Source organism: Quercus lobata, chromosome 6 (genome assembly GCF_001633185.2).
Source record: "Quercus lobata isolate SW786 chromosome 6, ValleyOak3.0 Primary Assembly, whole genome shotgun sequence".
In the NCBI taxonomy this organism is placed as follows: Eukaryota; Viridiplantae; Streptophyta; class Magnoliopsida; order Fagales; family Fagaceae; genus Quercus; species Quercus lobata.
In genome coordinates, this window is record NC_044909.1 from 47,272,033 (window position 1) to 47,287,720 (window position 15,688).

Consider the following 15,688-nt stretch of genomic DNA (forward strand, 5'->3'; position numbering starts at 1 on the left):
TTCTCCATATATATTCAGAAAAAAGTAGGTCTCTCTGATCCTATCAAACAATGGCTAGCTCCAAGCATCTTTTCATGTTGGCCTTAATTGTAACATTGTCTCTGTCAAGCGTTAGTATGAGCTTGGCAGCTCGTCAACTATTGGACACGCCAGCAGCTCCACCCCCAGCATTGACGCTTCCTACAATTCCATCTCTGCCTACGGCCACATTGCCTCCATTGCCCTCTGTGTCAACACTGCCTCAAGCCACATTGCCACCACTGCCTAGCATGCCATTGCCAACTCTGCCGACACTGCCAACTACCACACTGCCACCATTGCCGTCACTGCCAACTCAACCAACTCTGCCAAAGTCCACGTTGCCACCATTGCCAAGCACCCAAATCCCCTCCTTACCAAATCCAACTTTGCCAACAGTTCCTAAGGTGACTCTTCCTCCTCTGCCAGCCATTCCATTGCCCACCACCCCTACAACAATCCCATCAATCCCTACCATTCCAACCACAATTCCGACTATTCCTTTCTTCTCCCCACCCCCATCAAACTGAACTAGTAGTCCTTGAAGTGCTAGCTGTGGCACTGAAACCATTCAGGCATTCACTTTCTCCCTCTCCCATTTTAGTACGGTTCCATGTTTACATGGCATCTTGAAGCTTTTCTCGAGTGTGTTGGAGCCTACCTTGCTTCTATATATTTGTTAATAGGAACAAGTTGATTTATGATAGTACTTGTTTGAATTTTCTCTTTTTTCTGAAATTAGTACTTGTTTGTATCTGTCAATGTAGAGTTATTCTTTACTCATTTCATTGTCTTTTGGATTGTTATTATCATCTTTGTGCTTAAAATATGATTTCTTATTTATTCTGATTTTTTTTCCCTCTTTTTCTTTCTAATAAGAATAAAATTTAATAAATAAAACCTCCAAGATGAACATATTACTCAAGTTTAGGAGTAGATATATTTTGGATTTTTCATAAATACACAAAAAGGGGGCAAGTACAATAATAAATAAAAAGATTCAACAATTAAAGTGTTCGCACATTTATTTACTTCACCGTAGTTGTGTTAGATTGAAACTTGCCAAGGCCTAGCAAGTACAATCATCCAATCATAAGTTAATGCATTAAAAGATGAATGAGAAATAGTAGCAATAGTAAGAAAGTTTGATATATACCTAATAGAGTCAGTTTCGGAATTAGATTATAATTTCCCAACTCTCACGCTGACGCAAAGGATAATCCATCCCGAATGTCCCAGGAAATCCACTTCATAACTTTTGTGGTAGACTCAACGTTGTTGCATGCATAGAAATAGAATTCCCTAGCTTGATGAATGATGGAGAGGAAGAGTTGTGAAGGTCAATTGATGCCTTTTACCACGCTTCTGATTGATTGCTTATGAATTGAGATGGATTATTTGACTTTTTGTTTAAAGGGTTGTGGTCTGATATTGCCTCAATTAAGATGACTTTTTATGTTTGAAGGACGAAATGCAAGAAAAGCAACTAAATTAAACACTAAGTTACCAAGTATGAGAACTAATCTCTAATATCAAAAGCCATTGGATCCCAAACAAATCAGTTTTTCATAATCACTACAAATTTTTTGCAAATAGAATATAGAACAGTTTGGAGCCTAATAAATTTAAATAACGAACACATCAAAGGTAACATGTGCAAAGCAATAAACAGATATAGCCTAAATAAACATTCTAAATCATAGCCTAAAGTAACCATCATGGCAAACAGATCATAAATTTGCGTCAGAGCACGTTAAGATATGGCCTGTATAGACACTAATTCATTGTACTTAAAAATACACTGGTATATATTAGTATTACTTTTGTTCCACTTTTAAATTTTAATATTCTTATAAATAAACCTTCTTTGTACATAGTCTTGTGTAAGGTCAAGTCCATTGTCTTTACTTGTCCAATACTCATATATTACCTATAATCTATATTTACATTTAGGCTAAAATGCAAAACTCACCCTTTAAGTTTCACCACTTTTTATTCTAGTCCTCTAAGTTTGCATTTTATCATTTCAGTCATTTAAGTTTTAATCTTCTTCAATTTAGTCATCCGTTAAGATTTCATCCATTTCTACCGTTAACCTGTCCAAAACGACATAGTTTTGGCCTTAATTTAATATTTATTTTATTATTTATTCCTTAATTAAAAAAAGTTAATTAAATAATAATAAAAAACCCAGAAATTATAATAGCAAACTACTCGTCCCTCCCCATCTGAAGAACACGATCAAATAGAACCCCACCCACCCCTTGCCTTAACCCATCAATAGCTGAGATTAAAATTCCGAAACTAATGTTCATGGTTCTAGTACTACTTTGAAAACTCAAAATTGCTATAACTACTATACACACTCCAGAAACGAAGCTTTCATTAATGGAAAAAGAAAAAGAAAAAGGAATCCATATCACAACCCCCTTATATCAAACATGTACAACTACAATTAAGGACCACTACTTGAGCGTTGGGAAGAAAATCGTCAATTCTGGGTAAAATCGTCAATCCATTTCCAGCTCATACGTACTACAGATATAATTGATGTGGTGAAAAGCGTCATAACCCATAAAGGTTCGCAAAACTATCATTCGTGACGACATTGATATATATGTTATTTTCAGAATTTGAAGTACATTGGTAGAGGAGGATTTTGGTTTATGATTAGCATTTGCAGTCCATCATCAATTCTTACCAGAGATGCTTTAGTACTGTATGTATGAGAAATAACCCAGATCTTTCCTTATCCTTCTTTAGTCTCAGCTATCGATGGGTTAGGCTAGGGGTGGGTGGGGTTTCCATTTGATCGTGTTATTCAGGGGAAATGGAGGGACAAGTAGTTTGCTATTATAATTTCTGGTTTTTTTTTTTATAAAAAAAAAAAAAATAAGAAATAAATATTAAATTAAGGACAAAACTACGTTGTTTTGGACAAGATGGAATGTCAAAATTGAAACTTAGAGAGTACTGAAATGATAAAATACAAACTTAAAGGACTAAAATGAAAAGTGGTGAAACTTAGAGAGTGAGTTTTGTATTTTTGCCTTACATTTATGTCCATTCCATCCAATTTGGTCAAGTTTGGTCTACTTCGGTCTATTTGGTCATTATGGTCCACTTTGGTCTATTTCTGTCCAATTCAATCTACTTTAGTCCATTCCGTCCTCTATCACTTTTGTCAAAAAAAGAAAAGTCCATTCCATTTAGTTCAGTCAATTTCATTCCAATTTGATGATGATTTGAGAGGAGAGGTTTGTGTAAAAAAATGAGCTATAATTAGTTAATTACTTCATTAGCAATTATTTCACATTCTCAGTCTAATATTAGTAGGTTCTTCATAATTTTTTTTTTCTAATATAAGTGTTGGATTTACTTATATTTACTTACTCTTTAGTTATTCAATACGGATAGAGGATGAATCATTTGTAAGAATAATTAGAAACAAATTCTACCTAGAAATTACATTATTTACAAAATATCTCACCTTATATAATAATTGAATGTAAAATGAATTGTGTTTCCTTGAAGAAAAAAAAAACTTACTAAATTTAAAATACTTTCAAATAACAAATACATATAGCTTAATTTTGAAAATCTCATATATTGTATTAACTATACTTTGTTAGAAAATAATCACATCATTTAAGAATAGTTTTGATACTAACACTTATAAGTTTCATTTACCTTTTTTTATACTTGGTCTATTTGGAATCTGCTTATTTTGCTGAAACTAAAAACTTTTTACTGAGAATACTGTAAATAAAGGTAAAAGTTGGCTGAAATAGTATAGTGGAACCCATGAATAGTACAAAAAAATACAGTGGGACCCATAAATAGTAGCAAAAATAAGCTAAATAGCAAAATAAGCTGGCAAAATTAAGCCGTGCCAAACGGACACAAAAAAAAAAATTGTTAATTCTTTTGCACATCGCACACGTCTACGACAAGTCTATATAAAATTGAAGATTTTTGACTTTTGATTGACCTAATAATATTTTAACATAAATTTTTGAGCTCTCACAATTTTATAGGTCAATTCTAAAAAATAATTTTAATTGATTTTAAATTATATTCTATATTTAAACCCCTCAATTAGTAATTTAGAATCTTGTCAAGTGATATTTTCTATAAATTTTGGAATAGATAGTTCTATATAAAAATACAATCATACAAAATAAGCACTAATAATTGCCATAATTATGAAATTTCATATTTAGACTAATAAATGTCAGAATCCTTGGTGCGATGGTCACTCCACAAGTATAAGTGCTTGTGGGATGTGGGGGACAAGGGTCAGAAAATCTATCTTGTAATATATATATATATATATATATATATATATTTAGACTAATAAATGCCACAATCATTATTAGTACCTATTAATAATTACCATAATTATCAAATTTTCATATTTATACAAAAAATAAGAAAGGAAAAAGAAGAAGAAGATAAGTTTGTTAAACATTTTTGTGTAGTGCATAGATTATTGACTAGTTTATACTACAATCATAATCATAGAGGGGGTCTATAAATAGGTTGTCATTGTAGAGTTATAGTTATTCTAAGTTCTAACAATATGCAGTTAGACTTTCTACTACTATAATATATCATAAAGATACAACACTCCTCTCACATTGGGGTGGATCTCATAATTGTGGGGGTGTGTGTCATTTTTGTATTGTATAATTATTCAATAATTCAACTCGGTCTCTCCTCCACGGTTGATAACGAGTATTTTTATTATCGTTGATTTATCTTCTACAGTTGAATTTCTCAATGTGCCTGATGTCAATATGGGTTTCAGGGTGGAGACAGATTGATTTGAATTCATAAGAGGAATTCGGTAAAGGTACTGTGAGATAGAATGTGGTCGTTTGGGATTTTGGTTCAATTCTGAAGAGATAAATCAGTTAAGATGGAAGCCTAAGCAGTTTAGATTGGCTTTCATGTCACTTTAGTTTTGAAAAATGATACTAAGAAAGGCATAAGCTTGTAAGTCTGAAATCCATCAGATAGTCCATTCTCATTATAAGTTGATCACTATTGCGTTAGGAAGGCAAGTGGATCTCTTCTCTTGTAGGGTTTGCATAGAGGATCTAACGTGCAATGGTTTTGTGTATGTCTTGCTATATCTAACTGTTTCTTTTGTAGTGGATTTTCTATGAGATTGTCTGTCCTTAAGGTGATGATTTTTCCCTTTTAACAGTTGCTTCATCGGTTTTTCTTTTCTCCAAATCATGTATTGCTTTTACATTTTCTTACTTTATGATTTGGTGCATTCTGAAATATGGTAAAATATAATTATATAACTACAGTAAAATATAATTATACTGTGCACCACATATTTGAAATAATTTGATTATATTATAATTAATAATTCCGCTGCAAATTTAACAAAGGCATCAAAACCGGAATTCATAAAGTTTTGGCATGAAGTATTGTTATGAAACTAGAGACTAAAGCAACCTCATCAACTCTTCTAAAAAGATTCCGTTTATTTTACACAAAAAACCTACTTTTTCTATTTTATACCATTATTTTTATAAAATACCCACATCAATTCATCTATTATACACTATATTTTATATAAATAATATTTTTATAAGTTGAAGAGAGAGAGAAAGTAGAAAAGAGAATGTGAAGGGAGAGAAATAATACTAAAATAATGTATGGAAGAGCTACAGTAACTGTGTATATATGCACGGTTACTGTAGCACTTGTGCATTTATGCACAATTTTACACTCTCTGATGTGGGTTTTTTTTTTTTTTTTTTGGTCAAAATATGTAAAATAAACTACTTTTTGTATTTTGCAAGACTTTCAAGAACTCTAATACAATTAAGAAGTAATACTAATTTATACTTTCCTTAGATTTGAAAATGTACCAAATTCTTCGCTATATCATTGCCTTATGCTGGCGTGTGGAATGCTAAAGAGTCATTGACACTCAAAAAATTGGTTTCCACAGCAGATTGTTTTAGTTAAGCTATCTTGGTAGGTTGGAATTTGAACAGGCTTCAAGTCTTGTTGAGAAGGTAAACTAACCCGAGGTTCTCACATATGCATCCCCAACTACATCTCATCAAACACTTGGAACCCTTCAACATTCCACTCTATAAATGCCAATTAGAATTTCATGCTTTCAACTCACAACAGAAATAGAAGTTCCCCTTATATATTCAGAAAAGTCTAGCTAGGTCTCTCTAATCCTATCAAACAATGGCTAGTTGCAAGCATGTTTTCATGTTGGCTTTAATTGTAACACTGTCTTTGTCAAGCATAAATATGAGCTTCGCAGCTCGTCAACTATTGCAAACGCCTGCAGCTCCACCCCCAGCGTTGACGCTGCCTACAGTTCCATCTCTGCCAACATTGCCTCCATTGCCCTCAGTGCCAACACTGCCTCAAGCTACATCGCCACCACTGCCTAGCACTCCATTGCCAACTTTGCCAACTCAACCAACTCTGCCAAGGACCACATTGCCACCATTGCCAAGCACCCAAATCCCCTCCTTACCTAATCCGACTTTGCCAACAGTTCCTAAGGTGACTCTTCCTCCTCTGCCAGCCACTCCATTGCCCACCATCCCTACAACAATCCCATCAATCCCTACCATTCCAACCACAATTCCATCTATTCCTTTCTTCTCCCCACCCCCATCAAACTGATCTAGTTGTCCTTGAAGCACGGCAGCCTATTGGGCCATTCACTTTCTCCTAGTTTGCTGGGCTTCTTGAAGCTTTTCTCGAGTGTGTTGGGCTTGGAGCCTGCCTTGTCTCTATATATTTTTTGCTTATAGGCTGAAGTGGGTTTGTAATAGTATTTCTTTGTATTGTCATTGTAGGGTTATTATTTACTCATTTCAGTATGACTTTGGATTATTATTGGTATTTTTTTTTTTAATAATTGTAATAGCATTTATTTGTATATCTCGTTGTAGAGTTATGTTTTCCTCATTTCAGTATGACTTGGATTATTATCGGGTTGTTTGTCTTTTTTTCTTTCTTTTTTTAATAAATATTGGGTTGTTTATCCATATATACTATATGATTTTTTTATCTATATATTATAAAACCGAAGCCTCTAACCAATAGTTGACTCTTTTTAGAGCTCTCACATTTTTACACATCAGCATTATTTATAAATTAAAAAAAAAAAAAAAACCTACTTAAACTGAGAAGACAGCTGGGTTAATTTATTATAATGATGAGCCTCTAGCTTATATCCACTACTAACATGCTTTACTTCCATTACTAAAAGAAAATATAATATATATTTTTTTTTAAGGGAAGAGAAGAATATACTACCTTATTCCTTTGAAAATTTAATAATAGAAGTGCAAAAACTTCCGTCCCAAACAATGCTACCATATAGGCTGGTCCATCTATATGAAGATGATTACAGTTACAGAGAAGATAATGTTAATACTGATTCTGATCCTCATGAAAACAACATGAAAAATATACCACATTAGTTCTCGCCCAAGGCCCAAAGCTCTGTCCGAATGTATTTTAAATTCTTGATGTAAAAGAAAATTCAAGGAACAAGTGCTCTCTAGTTTCAATTGTGCACCTGTAGTAAACATAAAAAAAAGTCTTTTATTTGTCCAATTCAAAGTGAGATAATTGAAACATAAAATTTTAAGTTGAAAGGATTTTGGTTTTTGATTACTAAACTGCAATATTTTCTATCTGGCTACAACTGTAGACAATTTGGCCAACCCGACATCCCTTCCGCAACCTCATCTACTTTTAGGCTTTTGGACTTTTATGTTGGAAGCCAATAGAAAATCCAAGTATCGGATTTCGAGTTAGGAGTTTGGAATACAAGAAGTTAAAAATAAAATTTTAAATAAACATTCATTTAATTCAACAAACACACAAAGTTCAAACAAACAAACACTATTACATATTTTGTACAGACCCTTCTCTCTCTCTCTCTCTCTCTCTTTGAATTAGGTTTGTAATTGGCTAATCAATCAATCAATCAATAGATATATAAAAGCATAGACCTTATGTGGGAGATAATGAAGATCTGTCATGTAGCGGTCCTTTTGAAGAGTTTACTTCGTCCACATTTCTCTTCTTTTCATGTCTTTTAGCATACCTAAATAGCTTCCTTAGAGTAGTTCTCCTTTCCATTTACCTTCCACTTCACCTAAATTTTTAATAAGTGCCATGCTCTCTCATTTAAAAGGGTGAATATCCTTATCTTACAAGGAATTACAATACTTTTCATTTACCCGGCCTTGTACGTATCGGATTTAGGCTTTTCATCTCCACCCTCACATGTGACTATTGCACTGCCTAACTCCTATTCTCATTCTTCTTCTATAAGTACTAGAACTAGAATACAAATGCAAAAGCATTAATGTGAAGAAGGCAAGGTTAAAAGTATATTGAACCTTGTGGGTTGTGCTCACATTGGGAACCACCATTCGTATTTCTATCCTCAACTTGCTGGTACTCTCTCTCTAGATGTTGACAAGCAATACTCATACTCATTTTGACCAAAAAAAAAAAAAAAAAAAGTTGTTTTCCTTCTTTCTATGACACTAATGAATCACAACAATCGAGGATTTGAAGCTTGCATATTAAAGAAGAAAGTGAACATCATGGATGGAATAATCTAAGATGGGTCATGGTGATATCATATGGTCATTTTTTCTATTTTGGGTTAATTGTGGAGTACATGAATTGGCAGCCTATAGTGTTATTTCCATATTCCTTGAAATTTTTGTTTGTGTTAAAATCAATTTACTACAATGTGCTCATTGTACAATAAAAAACGCACATCAAGGATTAATATAAGATTGGAGAATTGATATTAGCTAGATAAATCTAACATGACATGTATTTGCATATATTATTTCAGCAAATGATTTCATATCTACAAAAACAAATTGACCTTTGGTGCTTGGCTGCTTGCTAATGCCAATTTAAGGGAGAATATGGTGTTGGTTGCTGGTGGTGACCTAACACATGTACCTAATGGGACCCATTTGGCCTTGCGTCAATTTAGATCTCTTTCAAAGATACAATATTGAGTTACCTGGCCTTAAATATATACAACTTTATTTAAATGGAATTATGGTTATAACCATATGGTTTTAGAAATTCATATGATTTTTTTTTAATTTTTTATTTACAAATTATTTGGAATTTGTGACAATTCACTCTTCGCCCTCTGTATATCGGTGTTCTGGTGTTCATCGCCCTCTGTATATCAAATGTGCAATATATTTTAATTCATTTTGTTATCTTCTATAAAGTTCCATATCACCATATTTGGTCATTTAGTGTTCTTCCATTGTTAAGCTACTTGTAATAATGATTCTGTTGCAAAGGAAATGTGCAGCCATAAAAATAATTTCATATATATTATTTTGAAACATAAAGTCCTGTTATGTGGCACTTTATTGGAGCAATTTTGCATTTTACCTTCAATCTCATCTTTGCACGTAACTTTGAATAATTGGCCTTCAGCCCTTAAAGCACGTAACTTTGAGATATGCAATTGAGAAAGAACTTGAAAATTATTACAACCAAAATTGAATTTTGTGTTGTTTTGTTTTCTTATGAAAATGCACCCCATACTCATTGAAGTGTATTTCCAAATTAAGAGGCTTCATATCAATTTAGCACCAAAGAAAAAAAAATTAATGGATATGTGTGTGCAACTTAAAAGTCTTGCTTTTTATGACAAACTATTTGCTTCAACTAATTTCTAATTTTTATAACAATTATGCTATAGTCTAAATTCTTTATCACCTGAATTTGTAATATTTTAATTCAACCAAAACCTTTATGTTATTGCAACAATAATATGTGTTATTACTCTATTATATGTTCAACATTTTCCATAAGCTTTTTACATAGAAGCTTACAGCATTATCCGTGCATCGCAGAGGCAACTACTAGTTGATTATAATTTTAGTTAAGTGTGGGCTTAGGGATGGGCTGGGTTTAACTGGGCATGGCATATATGTACTTTTTTTTTTTTGGGGTCGGGGTCTGGGCCCCTTTAGGGCCTTCCCCAGCCCATTGTTCTTCTTGCCGGATTTTTTTTACAATGGGAGCTCACGTTGCAGTGGTTATTTTCTTTTGTATTTTTTAATTAGTACACTTGTAAGTTGTAAGGCCATATTACTGGCTAAATACACCAAATTACACAGATTACACGAGTTCTCTGCCAACCAAAAAGAGAAAAATGGTAGAAAGTCAAATGACTCAAGCACCAGACCAAATGGTAAGTGTCCAAGTATAATATTTTTGAACTAAGATGGAGCCCCCCATGAAAATTTTGTTGGTCCGGATTTAATTCAATTACCCATAGGCCTATGGATGAATCGTGAACACCATGAATTGAAGCTATTTGTCTAACTTTGTTTATACGTGAAACGGTAGGAATAATACTTAAAAAGTAATAATTTAAGGGAAACAAATATAATACATCTATCAATTAACAATTATATCATATGCATATGTAATAAAAATCAACAATAAAATGTGAGAAATTTACATACTAAATTATATTATTCAAGGACCTCATAAGTAATTAGGATGCCTTCCCTAGCTGGTCAGGATTAATAAGAGTTTTCTTTCCTCTTCTCACACCCCTTGCAAGTGTGGCCTTGACAATATTTATAATATTCAGAAAAGACATGACCAACTATAAAATCATTTCTATCGTAATAGCAATTCATGTAACAGATATGTTACATTCATTAATATACAATTTTATTAATTAGATTCATTAATGAATAAATTCGTTAATATGTCATTACTTCTGTAACTCCATACTAACACATGGATTCATCTATCGTTTATATCCAAAATCACTATAATGACAACACCTTTTATAAGAGGCCAAGTTACTGGCAATAACACGATAGATTTATTAAGGCCAACCTCAACGTGCATGAATCTCATTATGGAAGGACTTCCAAGATTATTATGCACTAACCATCGAAAGACTAGCCTTTATTGTCTCCATAGTCTGAGCAATTTTAATTTGCTCCTCCTTTCTATCATGATCCAACAATGTACCTATCAAAATAGGCTACATGCATAATGATGGATATGGTCTGGTCAAGGACTATAATGAAATGATTCATAATCTTAATCTATAATATCAAGTAGACATATTTCAATATTCCAATATTTTACATGAAAAATATTGCAAAATTTCACAAGAAATTTTGAATAATTAATTATTGATAATAAAATATCATGTTGGGCCACATTATTCTAACAAAAACTGCAACAAATCTGTGAAAGAGGCTAACTATGTGACCAATGCTTTTCATAATTGTCCCCAGCAACAACTCATCAAGTTTATGTTGGAGTCTGGCTCCAAATCCTTGATTTCTAAATATATTTTCCCTATAAAAACTCAATTGGTACATGCTGCTCTTCACAAAAACACTAACTAGCTAGAACTTGCCCCTAACTCTCAACTCTCTGCTTCTTTCAGCTATGGCTTTTTATGAGCATATCTTCGCCTTCTCTTTGGTTTTAGCATTGTCACTGTCAAGCACCGATACGAGCCTAGCAGCTCGCCACCTTTAGGACACAGGTGCAGATTCAAGTTCAACCCCAGCACTGATACAATCTACAATCCCACCTCTGATCCAACCGAAGTTTCCCAATGTTGGATTGCCTGTGTTTCAGACTCTACCAATGCCCAAGATGCCAGCAACATTGCCAAGCACCCAAATACCCTCTCCACCAACACGGCCAGTAGGCAGTAACCACAGTGTCACATACGCATACCACAGTACCACACCGTTCCCATCATTGTCAGTACTCTTATCTTGTATACTACCTAAAGGACCACTCTTACCAAGCATCCATAATATTCCCATTTGAGCCAACATTGCCACGGTTGTCAAACACCCACCACATACCAAAAACACACAGCTTCCAATAACTCAACCCAAAGTTAGCAAAGCCACTCATACCAAGCATCCCATAAGTCCCATCTAAGCCAACAGGCCCAACACTGCCAACCCAATAAACATTGCTTTCAATCGCAAGCAGCCGTGTTATCGTTATACATTTACTTCTACAATAAATAAGCCCTGGATCGATATATGATGGAGTCTTACGGCCTTACGGGTGCTTTGATCCTATTTTGTTGCTAGTTGCTACTTCCGTATCTGTATGAGTTGTCTCTAGTTAGTCAGTCTATGTATTACTTGCTAGAGATTGTGAAGAGTTTGTTTGTCTCTCCTAGCTGAAATAAATAGCAATGAAAGAAGACATTTTTCATGCATTGTTCCTCTTCTTCTTCTTTTATTTTTCATTTCCCACTCCATTTTTCTACCACTTTTCTTGGGAATTCTTTATACAACCAAACACTAAAATATTATAATTTCATTGATTTGATTGCAGGTTGCATCGATGGCACCTTTAACTTTATGATTTAACTTTGTTTCTAAAAGGGTATGAATTATTTATGCCTCCATTGAGAGGACTGTAATTCTTTACAATTGATGGTAAGTACGTCAAGTTCTTTATGTTGATTACGGAGATAAAAATCAACCAAATAACAACTAAATCGATGAAAAGAATATTCCAACTATGCTATGATGTGAATAATAAAACATGTTTATTTAAGTTACGAAATGATGAAATTTAAACTAACAATGCCATTGTCTGAACCAAAAAAGGTAAAGATAGCAACTAAAGATCAAATTTAAGAAAACCAGAACTTACAAAGCTACTTACCTGGATTAACACCTTCATAAGACAACACAGAATTATACTTGTTCACTTTGTTTTCTGTCGATTTCTCACCATTGTAAATCGTCTTCTGCGAGATTAAGTGTGCGTTTGGGATGAGCTGAATTTTTCAGTTTATTTTCACTTTCAACTTATTTTTGCTACTATTTATGAATTTCACGACACTTTTTGATACTATTCATAACACTTTCAACTTATTTTTACTACTATTCATGAGTTTTACTGTACTTTTTGATACTATTTATAGGTCTCACTGTACTATTCATCTTATTTTTTGACATTTTTTTACACTTTTAGTAAAAAATTTTCAATTTTAGTTAAATAAGATGTTTTAAATGGGCACTAAGAAATAACTTATTTAGCTGAAACTGAAAAAATTTGCTGAAAGTATTGTAAATAAAGCTAAAAGGTAGTAAATATAGTATAATAAAACTCATGAGTAGTACCAAAAAGTACAATAAAACTCATAAATAATAATAAAAATAAATTAAATAATAAAAAGTGAGGCTTTTTAAACCAATATCAACCCCCCCCCCCACTAAATGTAATCGACTTTACAACTTCCAATGGAGTAGATATTAATTAATAACTTTTTCGTGACACTGGTCAAATCCGAATGATTGATGAATCTTTCCCCGTATGGCCAAAACCACTACTTTCACCTTCTAATCACCCAACTACAAAACCAAATACTACTGCTTTCAACTAATTACTATATTGTTGTGACAAACTATATCAATATTGCACTAAGATGTTATCAATTTTTTTTTATGAATGTTTTAATTTGAAAAACATAATCTTTTAAGCTATATGTATAACAAATACATATAGCTTAATTTTGAAAATCTAATATATTATATCAACTATATTTTATTATAAAATAATCACATCATTTTAAGAAGAGTCTGATATTAACACTTTTTTTTTTTTTTTTTGAGAAAGTGATATTAACACTTATAAGTCTCATTTACTTTTTTTTATAAATACTTTTCACTTTACAAAAAAAAGAAATTGTCAATTTTTTTGTGTGCATTGTGCAGGTCTCCAACTAACCTATATAAAATCAAAGATGTTTGACTTTTAATTGACCTAATAATATTTTGACATTTTTGAGATCTGACAATTTTATAGGTCATTATTCTAAAATATATTTTTAATTGATTTTAAATTCTATTCCATATTTAAACCCCTCCATTAGAATCTTGTCAAGTGATTTTTCTCTATAAATTTAGGAATAAATAGTTTTATATACAAACACAATCATAATAAACAGGCACTAATAATTACTATAATTATCAAATTTCATATTTAGACGAATAAATACCATAATCATTATAAATGCCTATTATAATTACCATAATTGTCAAATTTTAATATTTATACAAAATATATATATATATATATATATTGTTAAAAATCTTCTTGCATTGCATGGATTATTAACTAGTTTATACTACAATCATAATCATAGAGGCTGCCTATAAATAGGTTGTCATTGTAGAATTATAGTTATTCTATATAAGTTCTAACAATGATCTGCAATTAGACTTTCTACTGTTATAATATCTCAATAAAGATACAACAATTCTCTCACATTGGGGTGGATACCATAATTGTGGGGTGTATGTCATTTTATACTTTTAAAATGTTGTGTAATTATTCAATTCCTTTCAAAAACCGAAAAAAAAATATATATATATATATATATATATATATATATATATATATATTCAATTCAACTCAGTCCCTCCACCGTTGATTTATCTTCTACAGCTGAATTTCTCATTGAGCTTGATGTCAATATGGGTTTAAGGGTGGAGACAGATTTGAATTTCATAAGAGGAATTCGGTAAAGGTATTGTGAGATAGGATGTGGTCGTTTGGGATTTAGGTTCAATTCTTAAGAGAATCAGTTAAGATGGAAACCTAGGTAGTTTAGATTGGTTTTCATGTCACTTCAGTTTTGAAAAATGATACTAAGCAAGTGGCATAAGCTTGTAAGTCTGAAATGCATCAGTAAGTTGATTACTTGATAGTCCATCCCCTGCCGACATTGTTGATTTCATTTATTTATATATATCTTTGCCTTATGCTGGTGTGTCCAATGCTGATGAGCTATAGCCGAAACAGATTATTTTTGTTAAGCTATAACCTGTGTGGTAGGTAGGTTAGAATTTAATAACAGGTTTTAAGTCTAGTTGGGATGGTGAACTAACCAGAACTTCTCTCATGCATTCCCAACTACATCTCATCAAACACTTGGAACGTAACCTTCACATTGCACTCTATAAATACCAATTTAAATTTCCTGCCTTAAACACTTACTCATAACAGAAATAGAAGTTACCCATATATATATTCAGAAAAGACTAGCTAGTTCTCTCTGATCCTATCAAACAATGGCTAGTTGCAAGCATGTTTTCATTTTGGCTTTACTTGTAACATTGTCTTTGTCAAGCATTAATATGAGCTTGGCTGCTCGTCAACTATTGCAAACGCCTGCAGCTCCATCTCTGCCAACATTGCCTCCATTGCCTTCGGTGCCAACACTGCCTCAAGCCACATTGCCACCACTGCCTAGCACGCCATTGCCAACACTGCCAACTCAACCAACTCTGCCAAAGTCCACGTTGCCACCATTGCCAAGCACCCAAATCCCCTCCTTACCAAATCCGACTTTGCCAACGACTCTTCCTCCTCTGCCAGCGACTCCATTGCCCACCATCCCTACAACAATCCCGTCAATTCCTACAATTCCAACAATTCCCTTCTTCTCCCCACCCCCATCAAACTGAACTAGTAGTCCTTGAAACGCTGCAGCCACGAGACCATTCAGGCATTCACTCTTCTTCACCCATTTTGGGATGGCTGTATGTTTGCATGGCTTCTTGAAGTGTTTCTCGAGCTTGTTGGAGCC

At 33.0% G+C, this 15,688-nt stretch overlaps 1 protein-coding gene across 1 annotated transcript; it reads left to right on the forward strand.

The window, feature by feature from the left end:
• Positions 1-6,243: 6,243 nt before the first annotated feature.
• LOC115950390 (protein PELPK1) lies at positions 6,244-6,693 on the forward strand. Its single transcript, XM_031067595.1, has one exon. It carries the CDS (start codon positions 6,244-6,246, stop codon positions 6,691-6,693), a length of 450 nt encoding a protein of 149 aa, XP_030923455.1.
• Positions 6,694-15,688: the final 8,995 nt, after the last annotated feature.

Bases quoted from the DNA above. Each gene is read 5' to 3' on its own strand.
- LOC115950390 (XM_031067595.1), top strand. From the start codon at position 6,244: ATGGCTAGTTGCAAGCATGTTTTCATGTTGGCTTTAATTGTAACACTG.